This window comes from Galeopterus variegatus, unplaced genomic scaffold (assembly GCF_000696425.1).
Source record: "Galeopterus variegatus unplaced genomic scaffold, G_variegatus-3.0.2 Scaffold4695, whole genome shotgun sequence".
NCBI classification, from domain to species: Eukaryota; Metazoa; Chordata; class Mammalia; order Dermoptera; family Cynocephalidae; genus Galeopterus; species Galeopterus variegatus.
In genome coordinates, this window is record NW_007730806.1 from 161,978 (window position 1) to 180,176 (window position 18,199).

General features: G+C 36.3%; 1 protein-coding gene and 1 pseudogene across 1 annotated transcript; both read left to right on the plus strand.

Moving 5' to 3' along the window:
* Positions 1–2,182: 2,182 nt before the first annotated feature.
* LOC103603605 (olfactory receptor 7A10-like) lies at positions 2,183–3,136 on the plus strand. Its single transcript, XM_008588163.1, has one exon. The coding sequence runs from the start codon at positions 2,183–2,185 to the stop codon at positions 3,134–3,136; it is 954 nt and encodes a 317-aa protein (XP_008586385.1).
* Positions 3,137–4,364: 1,228 nt separating this feature from the next.
* Positions 4,365–9,651, plus strand: LOC103603606 (annotated as a pseudogene).
* Positions 9,652–18,199: the final 8,548 nt, after the last annotated feature.

An 18,199-nucleotide genomic window follows, 5' to 3' on the forward strand; every position in this document is an offset into this window, starting at 1 on the left:
GGACAATGACAAGAACCAAGAACAGAGTGTGCCGTGGAATGTGTTAGAATATATGCACCAAATCTCAAAACCTAAGAATACCGAAGAATAGATTTCCACACAACAAAAGTGAGGAATGGGCAGCCTTAGATACTATCAGACCATATAAAAACCAATTGTCAAAATCAAGGTGGAATAGGAGTGCAAAAGGATAGAATTGTCATGTCTGTGCAGGATTTTATAGAGTAAAGTCAGGGAGTCTCTGCATGTTGGACAAAGACAAGAACCAAGAACAGAGTGTGCCATGCAATGTGTTAGAATATATGCACCAAATCTCAAAACCTAAGAATACCAAAGAATAGATTTCCACACAACAAAAGTGAGGAATGGGCAGCCTTAGATACTATCAGACCATATAAAAACCAATTGTCAAAATCAAGGTGGAATAGGAAGAATGACAAAAAAGTCTTCTACCATTTTATGGACTAAATGACCAAATCTGGTTGTCATCTTATATTTCCTTTCATGATATTTTAGCTTATTCTCTTTGTTCATCCTTTCCATATGATTGTTTAATCTACAAGTGTTGTGACACCAAAAGATAGCATTACTTTTGTTTTTTAGGCAAACTTATTTTTTTCTCTTTTATTACTTTTTCTGGGTATGAAAGGGATTTAAGTGTAGTTATATGTGGACATAACCAAGGAATGTTCTCTAAGGAATCATCTGAGCTTATTAGATTTTTCCCAATCCAGTCTATTTAATTCCCTTCTCTGTGTTTATGAAGGAGATTTTTCTTTTTTAAAATATTTAAGTTTCTTGGGCCGGCCCAGTGGCGCACTGGAAAACTGCACTGGTTGGGAGTGCGGTGGCGCTCCTGCCAAGGGTTCGGAACCCATGTGGAGACCGGTTCCCACTCACTGGCTGAGCGCGGTGCGGGCACAACACCGAGGGTTGCGGTCCCGTTGCCAGTCCCCGGTGCGGGCATGACATCGAGGGTTGCGATCCCGTTACCGGTCAGTAAAAAAGACAAAAAGGAAAAAAAAAATTAAGTTTCTTTAAATAGAGGGCAGAACATAGCCATATCAAAATGGAAAGATAATTTCATAATGAAAACATGCCTGACACCCATTCCTCTTTAAAATGTTATTGGGTGACAGAAGAATAAGGTATTGATAAGTCCCCAGAAGTACTAGTTTGCAATATGTGTATCCATGCTCTGTGTAAGTATATACTGTTTTGTGATGTGTGTATGTCCCTTTAGGTGTGAGAGGAGGTTTCAGATCAAGGAGACTTGGACTCAATGTGTTCAAAAAAGTGACTCATAATACAGAGGCCAAAACTCAAAGCAACTTATGGAAATAAAGAGAGAATGCATTGAACTTCATAGTACAATTTAAGCCAATTTATTACAGTGCCAGCATAACAACATCTGGAGAGAAAGACCTCGTGTGTCTTTAAGTTTCAACAGCAGTGAGGCCACCTCATTCTTCAACGTTCTCTGACACGGTTTCCCATCACTCTCCTCTTGCTCATTTCCCTGTCACACTGACTTCCTTGTGGGCCTCAGATCTAAAAACAGCATCTTTCTATAGGTGTTTGCACTGGACATTCCCCCTGCTGGCCACATATATTCCCAAATATCCATGTGGCTCCTGTCTTGTCTTCCTGGAGGTCTTTATTTAGATGTCACCTTGTCTGCTCAATTTCCCTGAATGTACAGAAAAAAAAATAAATAACACCTCTTATCCACTCTCTCCTTTTTACTTTCTTTCTTTTACTTCATAGCCCTTATGAACATCTAAATAATATATGATATTATTTATTGGCTCTCATTCTTTTTACATATTTTACTGTAGAAGTTTTTGTTGCTCTATACTGTTTAGTCATGGTTTTAACAGTACCAGGAACATGGAAAATGAGTATTTCTCAGATGCTTGAAAAATTACTTATTAAAGTTTTTGAATACATGACCTCTTGGGAAAAGGCAAAAATGGGACAGGAATTCCTAATCAGACATGGGATGAGGAATCATTTGAAGGGGAACAGATTGGTACATATATACAGAAATTAGTGTCCTAATTGTAGAATATAAATGATAACGTTTCTGATAGGTAATTAATAAATGTTTGTTTCAAGTTCTTTTTCTATCTCTTGTTTTTTCATTAATTTGTTTTTTTCCTTTTGCAGTCATCTCCACCACATGAAACCAGAGAATGACACACAAATTTCAGTATTTCTTCTTCTGGGAATTTTAGAAAAGCCAGAATTACAACCCTTCCTCTTTGGGCTGTTCCTGTCCATGTACCTGGTCACCATGTTTGGAAACCTGCTCATCATCCTGGCCATCATCTCAGACCCCAACCTACACACCCCCATGTATTTCTTCCTCTCCAACCTGTCCTTTGTGGACATCTGCTTCACCTCCACCACCATCCCAAAGATGCTGGTGAATATACAGACACAGAACAAAGTCATAACCTACACAGGCTGTATCACCCAAATGTACTTTTTCATACACTTTGTTGGATTGGACAGCTTCCTCCTAACTGTGATGGCCTATGACCGGTTAGTGGCCATCTGTTACCCCCTGCACTACATGGTCATCATGAACCCCCAGCTCTGTGGACTGCTGGTTCTGGTGTCCTGGATCATGAGTGTCCTGCATTCCTTGTTACATAGATTAATGGTGTTGAGGCTGTCCTTCTGCACACACTTGGAAATCCCCCACTTTTTCTGTGAACTAAATGAGGTGGTCCATCTTGCCTGTTCTGACACCTTTCTTAATGACCTGGTGATATATTTTGCAGCAGCACTGCTGGGTGGGGGATCCCTCACTGGTATCCTTTACTCCTACTCCAAGATAGTTTCCTCCATATGCAGAATTTCATCAGCTCAGGGGAAGTATAAAGCATTTTCCACATGTGCATCTCACCTCTCAGTCGTCTCTTTATTTTATTGCACAAGCCTAGGTGTTTACCTTAGTTCTGCTGCTACATACAACTCATACTCAAGCGCAACAGCCTCAGTGATGTACACTGTGGTCACACCCATGCTGAACCCCTTCATCTATAGTCTGAGGAATAAAGACATAAAAAGGACACTGAAGTATTTTGGGGGACAGAAACTAGGAAAGAGCCAGTTGTCCTGTGGCTAAAGATGTGCACCTGATTGCAGAGATTAAAGCCTCAGAGCCAGAAATTGCTATTATTTAGTTACATCTTGGATGTAGAACTTGCTCCCTTTATTATATCCTGGAATTTCAATTTCTTTGCTTTTGACTGCTTTGGAAAATGTAAGCAATTTTCATTTATTAAGCTTTTTTCTCTGTCAAATATACAACATTTCTCCTTCATCATTTTTCTGCTCTCACAAAGTAATTCCCATTGTTGGATCAGAAACTATTCGGAGATTCCCATGTTTCTAATATAGTGACACAGTTACAGTAGTTTTATTGAGTAAACCATACTTATAAACTAAGGCAATTTATAAAATCCTATTGTAGAAGAATTTCTGACACCACAGCTTTTCAATTTCATGTCTATCATTCATTTCTACATCACTGCCTTGAATTCTATTTCTCATAATGTTGACTTTAACATACTAGGCTGTTTAATAGCTGGTCGTGTGATTTTATGCTCCCATTGAGATCCTGTTCTGTTATTGCTCAGTGTCCACAGCACTTATTCTATTTTCTGCACAGAGTATTTCAGGCACACTCTCTCTTCCATGATATTCTACAGGCCAAAGCATCTCAAAAATCTTAAGTCCAGCCCAGATTCAAAGGTGGAGAAATAGACTCTACATCTAATTCTGAGGAGCTTCACAGTCACATTGTAAAAGACATGGATACATTGCATCTTCAGTAGTAGGAATAGAAGTTGTGGTAAACTCATTGGAATAGTTTTGTTTGGAGCCATGTGTGATCCCTGTGCACAACTGCAAGTTAGGGTACAGGGACTCAAATGGTCTTTTAAAATGTGCCTGCTCATGCCTTTCATAGACAAAAACAAACAAACAAAAGCCCATGTCAAACATTTAGAAATGCTCACAGATGAAAACAATGGGTAATGTAAGTCAGACCCAGGAAGAAAAGAATACTGTGAGCAAAAAGCCCTGGAGAGAATGATATACACCTCTTGTTTCCAAGATGCTTCCAAGGATAGAAAAATAGCAGAAAATAAATTCTTTTCCATTTTGACTCCCTCACTCATGGGAACCAAACTGCTCGGAGAACAGAGTAACAATGGAACCATTAATTTCATGAGAATTCAACCTCTGAGGCACAATAAATAGGAAATAAGCCCCTTACTCCACTTGCCTGTGACTCAACTATCACAGGAAGGAGGGAGGTCAACTGGACCCTTGCAGAGGACTTGTGTCTGATGCTGCCTCTGTCACCCAGGGCAGAAAGGACCCAGGGAACTACAGTCTCAGCAGCACCACTGAAGCACCTGGTGTTGGAAACAGGTATGGAGACAGGCAGAGCTCTAACAGGAAAAGTTCAGTGCTAAAAACTGTGATAATGTGTTGATGAGAGTCTATCCACTCAAAACATGCTACATAGTAAATTCCTGTGTCACTCTCTACTTCTTTCTCTCAGATTCCTCTCATCTTCATTCCTCTCTCTTCTGGAACACAATTCTAAGGATCTCTTACCTTCTAAGGATCTCTTACCTTCCTAATAGAAATGGACCTTCTCTTAGCCCGCAGCATCTCTCAAGAGTTTGTACACAATCATCTTAGTCATTTCCTGTAGTCATTACAAGTGCTTCTACATTTCCCTATCATAGATGCTCCTGTATCTTTTTATCTATAATATCTTACTCATTCATTCATTCATTCACTTAAAAAGCATTTCCTGCGGTTCTACATAATAATCCCTTGCAAGGCCATTTCATGCATCTTCTGACATTAGCTTACTTAATATTCCTGTGTCTTCATTTTCACATTTGTAAAATGGGGAAAACAGTGTTATACAGTCCATAGAATTAATGTTAGGATGACATTAAAGGAGATCATGTGTGGGAAGTTTTTAATAGTCTCTAAAACGAGTAGGCACCTATTCATGCTAACATGTTAGTTATCATCACTGCATTGCTGTACACACATTTTTATTTGTTAAACCAAAAAAAAAAAATAGTGATGATCTTAAAATAAGCTAAGGAATATAAAGCATACCACAAGTGCTTGACTTATGGAGTTCCATAATAAATTTTATTAGTTAATACTCTCATTTGTTGAGAATTTACATGTTTCCAGCCCTTGTTGCAGGAGTTTTATATTTTCTTAAAATTTGAAATGATCGACATTTATATTCTAAGAGGTTCAAACATTCATAGGAATACTATTCTTTTTCTCTTGTAACCACATTTTGTTAATTTTATTTTCAATAATTTATATTTATAGAAAATTTGCAAAGAGAGGACAGAGGTTCCATAATGATGAAATTATTTGGAACTAGAGAGATACAATTGTTGCAAAACCTTCTGAATGTACTACATGGCGCTGAATGCCACATTAGAATGACTACAGTTCTCTCTGTACTTGTTTTGTATCAACTGTCTTACTAAAATGCTCAGATGCAATCGGTTTCCGGCCACCAACTCACCACCTGCAGCCATCATCTAAAAACAATGTTATGTTGCCTTTTCAACACTGAGGTTTCATTTCTTCTTCTCCTTGTATTGCATTGATTGGAACTTCCAGGGCACTAATAAACAATTCCTGATAATTAACTTAATTTTCTTCTGTAATACTTAAAGGAGAATTCTGCTATAGCTCCTGGCACAGGGGTCCACCAGTGCATTTCTCTAGGTAAGTTTTGCTGTTCATTAAATTTCTTCCTTGGTTACTGATGTGTTATCCTCCTTCCCGAATGAAATTTGGACACATGTTTTTTCAGGAATAAGTTTGTTTTTGAAGATATTAATGATTTTAACATACACTTATAAGTAATATCATCAACGTAAGTTGAACACTTATCTGCGTGTGCATTTTTATCATTCATAAATCCAGGTGTTTCTGTTCTTTCTCACTTTCGTTATCCCTTCCCTTAGACTTTGTCTATTTTTGTCTATTCATTTGTATATTGGAAAGAATTAGCTTTGAAATTTATTTTTCAATTGTAGTGTCTTTCTTCTTTTTAGTGCATTTATCTTTTTTTTTTGTCTGCTTTTATCTTTACCTGCTAATTTCTGCTTTAACTCTTTGTTCTCTAAAATTTTTATTTTTGATACCTTCAGATGTTGAGATTTTTATTTCGTGAGGATAGACTACATAGATATTCACTTGCAATTATTCAAAAATATACTAGAAAATGAATCTAAAAATCAACATTAATGTTACCAGACAAAGATGATCCCTGTTCATATTTTGCTGTACTTTGTTGAAGATAATTTTTCCTGTGCAAAATGTGTGTAATTGTAAAAAAATCTACATGCTGATTTAATTTCTCCAGCCCAGAAAAGGAGACCAAGAACCTTATATTAGCAGTATCTGAAATATTATTTCTCTTTCCCCATGATGGAATTTTGCATTTTTAACCAAAAAAAAGACATCTTAATTCCCTGATTGAAAATGGTATCTTCATTTTCATATTACATTCTTAGATTAATAGTAGGAATGAAAATTTTTTTAAACATTTTTTAAATTTCTTCAGATGTATCTTTAATATTTCTATGCCTTTTTCCCAGCAATACATTATTCTGTTTATAAGTTATTATTAAGATTTTAGAGATTAAAGTTATTAATTTTTATCACACAAATAGATTATTGTTACATTCTAATTTGCTGCATGGAACTATTTTTAATTCAGAAGTTTAATTTATGGTTCCAATTACTGATCTTTTCTTCTGTTATTTCTTGCAAAGACTTTAAATTTCAAAGGAAAAAAATTACTTTCAAAGGTTGTACATATCTATGCATAAATTTATAATGTCTACATATAGACAGCTTATGTATTCCCCTGTTCTACATTTCATGTTTGAAATTCACTTATAAATATGTAGATAATTTTCAACATTATTTTTTCTATATAGTCATTGAACACTTATTCATACCATTTATTTTACACCCTCAAATGTGTCCAGAAATAAATTCAAATTAACATGATAAAAGAATTTTATATTTTCATCATGATGAGCATAATATTAAATTACAACACTCTCGGGTTATTCCCTTAGGGAGAAAAAAAGGAAAAATAAGAATTCCAGCTCATCATAAATTTTAAGAGGGTTTCAAAATTTCCAACCAATAAAAAAGATAAAGAATAGAAATAAATGCTATTAATTAATATTATGATGACAAAATACATAAATATAAAGTTATGAAATTAATAAGAAACACCAGAAAAGTAACATCATACCTCATCAATTTGTAAAAATCAAAATCTTTCCTAATAGTGATAACAAAGATAATGTACAAAAATATCATTCATAATAACATTAAACCTAAGATACACTAAAATACTATTCACAAGAAATGAGTGTATTCTATATTTTTAAAAAACTGCAGGAAAGTTTACTCATATATGACTGAAATATCCCCAGGATAATTCCTGTTATTTGAATGGGAATCTGAAAAGAATAAATATGTCCATTTTTTCCAAATTAGTTTATAATTTTAATGGAATCTCCAATAAAATTATGATGCTATTTTTCACGTAATGAGCATAGATGATTCTATAGATCACCTGTCACAAAAAAATGGAAAGGAGTAATATTATGAAAGATAAAATGAATAATAGATGAGTTTCTCTTCTCAAATTTTATGTTATGTGGATAGAAAATTAAACATATAGAACAAAAGATTTGACAGCCTACTTACAATTATGACACAGATAATCAATTACAAGAATGTGAATAAGGAAATACTGTAATTTTTAATAACTGAGAGAGGCTATTTACACATAATCCTAAAAGAAAAAATATAAAATTAAAATTAATCCAAACGTTATTTTTTCTTAAAAATCTTAGGAAAAAAAATGTGCAACTTTTAAATAGCCATTTCCATTGGGTGGAATACTTTAATCCGATAAAGAATCAGAAAATGAAAATGTATATAAGATTCACTGATATATTTAAAAACTCTAGGATTTTGACATTGACAATGGTGATTCATAATAAGAGTGGTGATTAATCATTTTTAGCAGAAGCAGCATGCAAGGTCCAGAGGATTTAACTGATCTACATTACAGAGACTCAGCACAGTAACAAAAAGAGCCTTCCAATGATTGAAAAATTTGGCTAGAATTAGGGAATTTTCCTTCCACCATGCATTAGGCAGAAAGGGCAAGAGCTGCCCCCAGGGATGCTGTGGGAGGGAGCGCTGCTTAGGAATGTGGGGGAGCACTGCAGCGGTGGTGTTCAAACTGTGCGTGCATCAGAATTCCCGAGAGGGCTTGTTAAATCACAGAGTGCCAGCTGCACCCACCAGGCCCTGACAATACACATTTCTAACAACTTCCCAGGTGATGTGATGTTACTGTTCCGGGGACTACAATTTGAAACCACTGACCTAGAAACAATCTTTCCAGGTAGTGATAGTAGCCACAACTTGTCCACAATAGGATCCAATGGTTAGCCAAAATGGATGACTTCTTGAGTCCCCTGGGTTTAAATAAAGGATATTGCTCTCATTCTAGAGAATGTTTATTTGGAGTGAATTTTGTGTTGCCTTTTCTCCCTCCCTCTGGGCAAACCCAGAAACTCCTTGGAAGAAGGAAACCAAGCGGGAGATAAGGACTTTCTCCTCCTGGGATTCACAGGGGACTCTGACCAGTAGTCCCTATTCTTTGGCCTCTTCCTCTCCATGTAACTGGTCTCAGTACTCGGGAACCTACTCATTATCCTGACCAGGATCTCAGACTCCCACCTATGCTCCCCATGTACTTCTTCCTCTCCAACCTGTCGTTTCCTGACATCTGTATAACCCCCACCACCATTCCAAAGGTGCTGATGAATGTACAGACACAGAGCAAAGTTATCAGTTTTGCAGGCTGCGTCAGCCAGATACATTTTTTCATTGTGTTTGGATGTCTGCACAGTTTAATCCTGACAGTGATGGACTACAACTGATTTGTGGCCATCTGTCACCCTCTGCACTACATGGTCATGATGAACACCCAGCTCTATGAGCTGCTGGCTCTGGTGTCCTGGATCATGAGTGCCCTGGGCTTCCTGCTTGATACCTTGACCACTTGGAGGCTGTCGTGCACAAACATGGACATCCCAAGTTTTTTTGTGTGTGTCTTTCCCGAAGTCTTGGAGCTTGCCTGTTCTAACACACTCATCAAAAACATAGTGACATGCTTTATGTCCATTGTTCTAGGTGTTTTCCCTCTGTCTGGGATCCTCTTCTCTTACTCTCAGATTTTCTTCTAAATCCTGAGAATTGCATACACCAGTGGCAAATGCAAAGCTTTTTCCACTTGTTGGTCTCATGTCTCAGTGATCTCCTTGTTCTACAGCACAAGCCTTGGGGTCTGACTCAGTTCTGCAGCCACACTGTCCTCTAGGGCAAGTGTGATGTCCTCGGTGATGTACACCATGGTCACCCCCATGCTGAACCCCCTTCATCTACAGTCTGAGGAACAGGGACATGAAAGGGGCTCTGGGGAAACTCCTCAGCAAAGCTCTTTATGAAAAGCCATTGCAGGACTCTCGTGAATAACATTACGTGCAATACTGAAGACCAGAAAACCTGGCGGACCATCCAATATTTTGAATACATGTGCAAAGAAATTCTTTCTTTGCCTTTTCCTTTGGGTTATTTCCTGCTTTAACTTTTGTATATAAAGTTATATATTGGATCACTCTTTTCACTTTCTAACCAGTAATTTTAACCTTTTATAAATAAAACCTGCCAATTTCCCTATTATCTTCAGTAATAATTTTGAGTTCTTTAAGTAAATCAAATCTTACATGTTTAACATAAATCATCAGAAGTAATGGGAAAAAGGATACTACGTTAGAAATGTTTCCTTGGTAACTCATTTACAAAGATGTTTTCTGATGTTATGTGATCAAAATTAACTCAAAGATTCCCTTCCTTTTCATTCGATTCACTTTTGTTTCAGACACAATGAGTTCACTGAATATTTTTACTTTTACCCAATATGAATACTGGGATTTCCGAATGGATGGATATCTCATCCATCTTTGCAACCATGATGCCTAGTAGAGTTCTTGGTAAGGAATTTAGGCTCAGTGAATATTTCTCAAATAGAGTGAAAAATAGGCAGATGGTTGGCTAAATATAAGACTCACACCAGAAAAATGTGGTTAGATGATTATAAAATATATGCATGTATTCAAATAACCATCTGTACCTAGTAAACACATACAATGAAATAAGTAAATTTTTTAAAAAAATTTAGAGCTAGAAAATACATTAAAAGATAATAATATTGAAATTAATACTAACAACATTCAGTATATGCCAGCACTGTTTAATCGTTTTCACTAAAATCTGTGTTCACTAAAAATTACCCAGTCTCAGGTATTGTTTTTTTTTTTTAATTTATGTTTTTATTTATCATTATACAATATACTTGATTTTTGTGGCTCTTTACCAATTCCTTCCTTTCCCTCCTCCATCTACCCCCTTTCCCACCCCTATCAATATCATATCTCTTCTCTTAATCAGTTCAAGGAATTATTATGATTGTTGTGTCCTTTTATTTCTATTGATTTGTTTGTTTTTTATATATAACAGGGCACATCACCTAAGATAGTGACTACAGTTAATTACAACGTAGTGAATTATTCTTTTAAAATATTTTTAATTGAGACATTATAATTACACATATTGTTGTGGTATAATCTGATGTTTTGATCCATATATGTGTATTATAACTGGGTCTGAGTAATTAGAGTATCTATCACCTCATACGTTTAACATTTCTTTGCAGCAAGAGCATTCAAAAACCTCTCCTCTATTAAATGATATGCAAAATCTAATGTTGACCATAACCATTCTGCTGTGCAATAGAACACCAGCACTTATTTCTCCTCTCTAACTGTGATTTTATACCGGTTTGCCAAGCTTTCCTGGGACATGAAAGGGGCTCTGGGGAAACTCCTCAGCAAAGCTCTTTATGAAGAGCCATCGCAGGACTCTCGTGAATAACATTACGTGCAATACTGAAGACCACAAGGCCTGGCGGACCATCCAATATTTTAAATACATGTGCAAAGAAATTCTTTCTTTGCCTTTTCCTTTGGGTTATTTCCTGCTTTAACTTTTGTATATAAAGTTATATATGGGATCACTCTTTTCACTTTCTAACCAGTAATTTTAACCTTTTATAAATAAAACCTGCCATTTTCCCTATTATCTTCAGTAATAATTTTGGGTTTTTTAAGTAAATCAAATCTTACATGTTTAACATAAATCATCAGAAGTAATGGGAAAAAGGATACTATGTTAGAAATGTTTTCTTGGTAACTCATTTACAAAGATGTTTTCTGATGTTATGTGATCAAAATTAACTCAAAGACTCCCTTCCTTTTCATTAGATTCACTTTTATTTCAGACACAATGAGTTCACTGAATATTTTTACTTTTTTTTTTTTTTGTCTTTTTCTGTGTCCGGCAATGGTCCGCAACCCTCAGTGTCGCCCCCGTACCGGACCGGGACCGGCAACGGGATCGCAACCCTCGGTGCTGCCCCCACGACTCGCTCAGCCAGTGAGCGGGAACCGGTCTGTATGTGGGATCCGAACCCTCGACGGGAGCGCCGCCATGCTTCCCAAGTGGTGCACTAGCGCGGTGCGCCACCGGGCCGGCCCGAATATTTTTACTTTTACCCAATGTGAATACTGGGATTTCAGAACTATATCTCATCCATCTTTGCAACCATGATGCCTAGTAGAGTTCTTGATAAGGAGTTTAGGCTCAGTGAATATTTCTCAAATAGAGTGAAAAATAGGCAGATGGTTGGCTAAATATAAGACTCACACCAGAAAAATGTGGTTAGATGATTATAAATGTATGCATGTATTCAAATAACCATCTGTACCTAGTAAACACATACAATGAAATAATAAACTAAATTTTTAAAAAAATTTAGAGCTAGAAAAGAAATTCAAAGATAATAATACTGAAATTAATACTAACAACATTAAGTATATGCCGGCACTATTTAAGCATTTTATACACATTTGTGTTCAGTAAAAATTACCCAGTCTCAGGTATTTTTTTTAATTTATGTTTTTGTATATCATTATACAATATACTTGATTTTTGTGGCTCTTTACCAATTTTTTCCTTTCTCTCCTCCATCTACCCCCTTTCCCACCCCTATCAACATCATGTCTCTTCTCTTAACAAGTTCAAGGAATTATTGTGATTGTTGTGTCCTTTTATTTCTATTGATTTGCTTGTTTTTTATATATAGCAGGGCACATCAACTAAGATAGTGACTACAGTTAATTACAATGTAGTGAATTATTCTTTTAAAATTTTTTAATTGAGACATTATAATTATACATATTGTTGTGGTATAATCTGATGTTTTGATCCATATATGTGTATTATAACTGGGTCTGAGTAATTAGAGTATCTATCACCTCATATGTTTATCATTTCTTTCTAGCAAGAGCATTCAAAAACCTCTCCTCTATGACATGACATGCAAAGTCTAATGTTGATCATAACCATTCTGCTGTGCAATAGAACACCAGAACTTATTTCTCCTCTCTGTTTGCCAAACTTTCCTGGTTTTCCCTTCCCCCTTCCCCTCCCAATATATTTCATTCTTGAAAATTGCTAAGGCAATAGATTTTAAGTGTGTTTACACCAGAAATGATGAGTATTTGAGGCAATGAATATGTAAATGAACTGTATTTGCCACTCCAGGATGTACACGTATTTCAAAACATCATTTTATACACAGGAAATATGTTAAACTTTTATTTGTCACTAGAGAAATAATGAATAAATATTTAGAAACAAAACCAAATTCAAGCAGGGGAAGAAAGAGATATGCAAAATTTCATAACACTGCTAGCATCAAATGTTTATGAATTGTATGCAATGAAATCACAACAAGGAGGATGAAATGAGTTGGAGGAATAATTTCATATTTTTTAAATTGAAACATGGTTGATTGTACATATCTGTGGGGTGCAGAGAACAATATGTGATGCTCAAACCAAGATAATTAGTGCACTCAACATTATACAATGTAATCATTTTTCATCATCTTATACCAATTTGGAGGAATAATTTGATGCACCAAGAAACAGTAGCTTTACAGATATTCTGACAAGGAAAACTCAGTTAAAAAGCTGGAAAACAGATCATTCATACAAAAAATAAGAAAGAAACATTGTATTTAAACTGCACTATAAAGTAAACGGACTTGATGGGCATTTACAGACCATTTTATATAACAGCTACAGAATTCTTCTCATCAGCACATGCATTGTTTTCCAGCACAGACAACATGTTAGGCTTCAAAACAAGTCCTAACAAATTTTTTTTTCCTTTTTGTCTTTTTTACTGACTGGTAACAGGATCGCAACCCTCGGTGTCGTGCCCGTACCGGGGACCAGCAACAGGATCGCAACCCTTGGTGTTGCGCCCACACCACGCTCAGCCAGTGAGCGGGAACCGGTCTCCACATGGGATCCAAACCCTCGGCAGGAGCGCCGCCACACTCCCAAGCAGCGCACTCTCCAGTGCACCACTGGGCCGGCCCCTAACAAATTTTTAAAATTGAAATCATATCAAGTATATTTTGAGACCAATATAAAATAAAACTAAAAATACAAACAAGTGAAACATTTGAAATTTTATAGATACATGGAAACTAAACAACATAATCCCAAACAATCAATGGGTCGAAAAAGAACTTAAGCAGGAAATCAAAACATTCCTTGAAACAAATGAAGACTGAAACACATCTTACTTAAATATATGGGATATAGCCAAGGAGTTATTAAGAGGAATGTTATAGCAATAAAAACCTACATCAGAAAAACTGGAAGATTTCAAATCAACAACCTAACAATACACCTCAAGGAAGTAAAAAAGCAAGAACAAAGCAATCCCAAAATAGGTAGATAAAAAGAAATATTTAAAATCTAAGCAAAAATAAATGAAATAGTAACTCAAAAAACTACACAGAAGATCAACAAAATGATAAGTTGGTTTTTTGAAAGGGTAAACAAAATTGACAAAACATTAGCTAGACTAAGAAAAAGAAAGAAGGAGAGAGTGGGGCAAGATGTTGGACTAGAGGTGCCCAATGCATGACCCTCTATGAGAAAAGGACCAGAGCAAGGAATGGAAACCTAATTATGGGGAAAAGCATCAGTGGCAGAGTCTGGGAGGGCAGTGAGAGCCTAGTGAGATATCTGTGGAGCAAAAAACAAAGTAGGGTGATGTAGAAGAGAAAGAGGTATGTGGCTTTGGGCACCACCATGTCTCCAACACCAGGATCAGCCAGAAGGAATTCCCTTGTGAGAAAAAGAATCTGCTCAGCTGTGAGCATTTCCCAGTAGTAAACCTCCTCCTCCTGACCCAGCCCACCCCCACACCACCATTGTTGCCTGTGCCATTGTCTAGTCCCAGAGCCATGGTCCTTCTCCCTACAAAGGAATTCATTCTGCACAGCATACCCCACAACATAGCCCATGTCACCAGCTTAGCACTGAGCACATGTGCAGCTCCAGCTTTCCAGCTACCTGCATGGCCCTCACTGCCCATGTGACCCCAAAACCCAGCCACATGCAGAAACCTACCAACCTGCCCAGGACCACTTGTCCAGCAACCCATTTGGCCTCACCAACTCATGTGGATCCAGCCATCTAGCCTTAGTTCTGCCCCAGCCACCTCAGATGTACATGTAGCCCTACCCACCTATGTGAGCATGGTAACATAGCCACACATGGAGTGCTACCCACCCATCCACACCCATGTATGCACCCACCCACATGTCCCAACCCACCTGAATGAGTTCAGACATCCATTCACATGCACAATCCCAAACACAGATATAGCTGCTGGCATCCACCAGAACTAATAAATCTACTCAGAATTACTGAGTCTACCTTCAAAAACTGAGTCTACTTAGAACTACTGATACTATTCAATCCATCAGGAACAGAAACTAAAACACCCCACACAACAGTAAATGTGTAACTAATCTGTAGGAGGAAGTCATACTCCTCAAAAACCACCTGAGAATAATAGAAGAAGCAACAGATCCACCAGAACACTAGACATCAACATAAAAATACTAGAAATATGAATAAACAAGAAACTATGAAACCACAAAAGGAATTCTATGATTCTGAAATATCAGACCCCATACAAGAGGAAACACTTGACGTATCTAAAAAGAAATCCCAAACAACAATCTTAAGGAAACTCAGTGAGACAATAGAACACTCAGTTAGATGACACAATGAAATGAGGAAAACAATCGACATGAAGGAGAACATGTACAGAGGAATTAATACCATTACAAAGAATGTAACAGAGTTTCTGGAAATGAAAGACTCATTCAGTGAAATAAAAACTACAATTGAGAGTGTAAGCAGCAGGCCAGAGCAAGCAGAAGAAAGAATTTCTCATCTAGAAGTCAGATTTTTGGAGTAACCCAAGGGGGGAAGAAAGAAAAAAAAAGAATTTTAAAAAATGAAGAAAATCTAAGGCAGCTAGAAGACAACCTTAAGCACATAAATGTCCAAACCATGTGTGTTCCATAAGGGGAGGAGAAAGTAAAATGTACTGAATCACATTCAATGAAATAATAGTGGAAAACTTCCCTGGTAATGGTACAGATACAAACTTACAGATCAAAGAGGATGAAACATGCCCAAACATATATATTTCAAAAAGATCCTCTCTGAGACACAAAATAGTAAAACTTTCAAAAGACAAGGAGAAAGAGAGAATCATAAAATCAGCAAGAGAAAAACATCAACTCTCCTATAAGGGAGTCACCATCAGTAAAACAGACTTCTCAGCAGAAACCCTACAGGCCAAAAGAGAATGCAATGATATATTCAAAGGATTAAAATTTTTTAAAAACTGCCAGTCAAGAATTCTATACCCAGCAAGGCAATCATTCAGAAATGAAGAGGAAAAGTGTCTTGCAAACAAACAAAAGCTGCAGGAGTGCATCAACACAAGACAATCCTACAAGAAATCCTGAAGGAAGTACTGCATCTGGAAGCCAAAAAATGATAATCACTACCATGAATACACAGGAAAGAATGAAACCCACTGGTAGAACAAAAATGAAAATGGGAAAAAGAGAGAAATGACATCTTACCACCCAAAAAAACAAAAAACATCTAAGTCAAACAATAAAAGGTGGAAAAAAGGAAGAACAGATATATAAAACATCCAAAGGAAAATTGATAAATTGCAAGGAGTAAGACAATATCTTTCAATTATGCTAAAAGTACATAGACTAAATTCCCTACACAAAATGCACAGATTGATGGACTGGGTTAAAAAGCTAGACCCAAGTATATGCTGTTGACAAGGGATTCACCTCACCTGTAAAGACATACAGAGACTAATAATGAAGGGATAGAAAAGTATAGATAGACCGTGCAAACAGAGACCAAAAATGAACAAGGGTAGTTATTCTTACATTGGACAAAATAGACTTTAAACCGAAAACCACAAAAAGAACAAAAAGAAGATCATTATATAATAATAAAGGGATCTATCCAGCAAGGAGACATAATATTCATAAACATACTTGAACCCAACTCCAGAGCACCGAGAATATAAAAGAAACACTATTAGACCTAAAGAAAGAGACTCCAAGATGAAAATAGTTGGAGACCTGAACATACCACCCTCAACCTTGGACTGATTATCTATGCAATAAATCAATAGAGAAACACAGGACTGATACTACACTTTAGACCAATTTGGACGTGGCAGACAACTGAAGAACATTTCATCAAACAACTGCACAATAAGTATTCTTCTGATCAGCACATGCAACATTCTTCAGAATAGACCACATGTTAGGTCACAAATCAAGTCTCAAAAAATTTTTTAAAATTAAAATCATTTCAAGTATGTTTTCAGACCTCAGTGTATTAAATTATGTAAATATGTATCAGTAACAAGCAAATCTCTAGAAACTATACAAATACGTGGAAACGAAAAAATATGCTCCTGAACAAACTATAGGCTCAAGAAGAAATTAAACAGAAAATCGAGAAATGACATCAAACTTATTCAAATAAAGAAACATCATACCAAAAGATGGGCAATACACAAAAGGAATTACTAAGAGGGAAATTTGTTGCAATAAATGCTTACGTGAAAAGAATAAAAAGATTTTGAATAAAAAACCTAACACCACTCCTGAAAGAACTAGGGAAAAAAGAACAATGCAATCCCAAAATTAGTAGATGGAAGGGAATTATAGAGACCAGAGCAGAACTAAATGAAAGAGTGCCAAAAAATGATACAAAATGTCAATGAAACAAAAAGTTGGTTTTTGACAAGATAAACAAAATATACAAACCTTTAGTTAAGCTACCAAAAAAAGAAGAGGTAAGACCCAAATAACAAAAAAACAGAAATGAATGTGGAGACATTATCACCAATACCACAGAAATGCAACAAATCATTAGAGAGTATGACAAATGACTGTACACCAGCAAATTTTAAAACCTGAAAGAGACAGATAAATTTCTGGGCAGAGTGAAACAAGGAGAAATAGAAAATCTGAACAGACCAATAACAAGCAATGAGATTGAATCAGTAATCAGAAATCTGAACAGACCAATAACAAGCAATGAGATTGAATCAGTAATCAGCAGTCTCCCAACAAAGAAAAATCCAGGACTGGATGGATTTACTGCTGAATTCTACCAAAACGTTAAGAGGAATTGACACAATTCCCTTCAAACTATTCCAAAAAAATTAAAGAGGCCACTCTCCAAACTCATTCTTTTTTTTTTTTATTCATACTTAGGAAATAATTTATTTTTCTTTCGTTAAATTTTTATTTTGTCAATATACAATGTATATGATTATAATGGCCCATCACTGACACCTCCCTCCTTCCTCCCTCTCTCCCCTCCCCCCCAAGAATGTCCTTTCCGTGTGCTTGTTGTAACAACTTCATAAAAGTATAGTTGTTATATTTTCTTCCCCCCCCCCCGGTTTTTCTTTGTGTGTGTATGTGGGTGAATTAATTTGTTTGTTTTCTTAGCTCCCACCAATGAGTGAG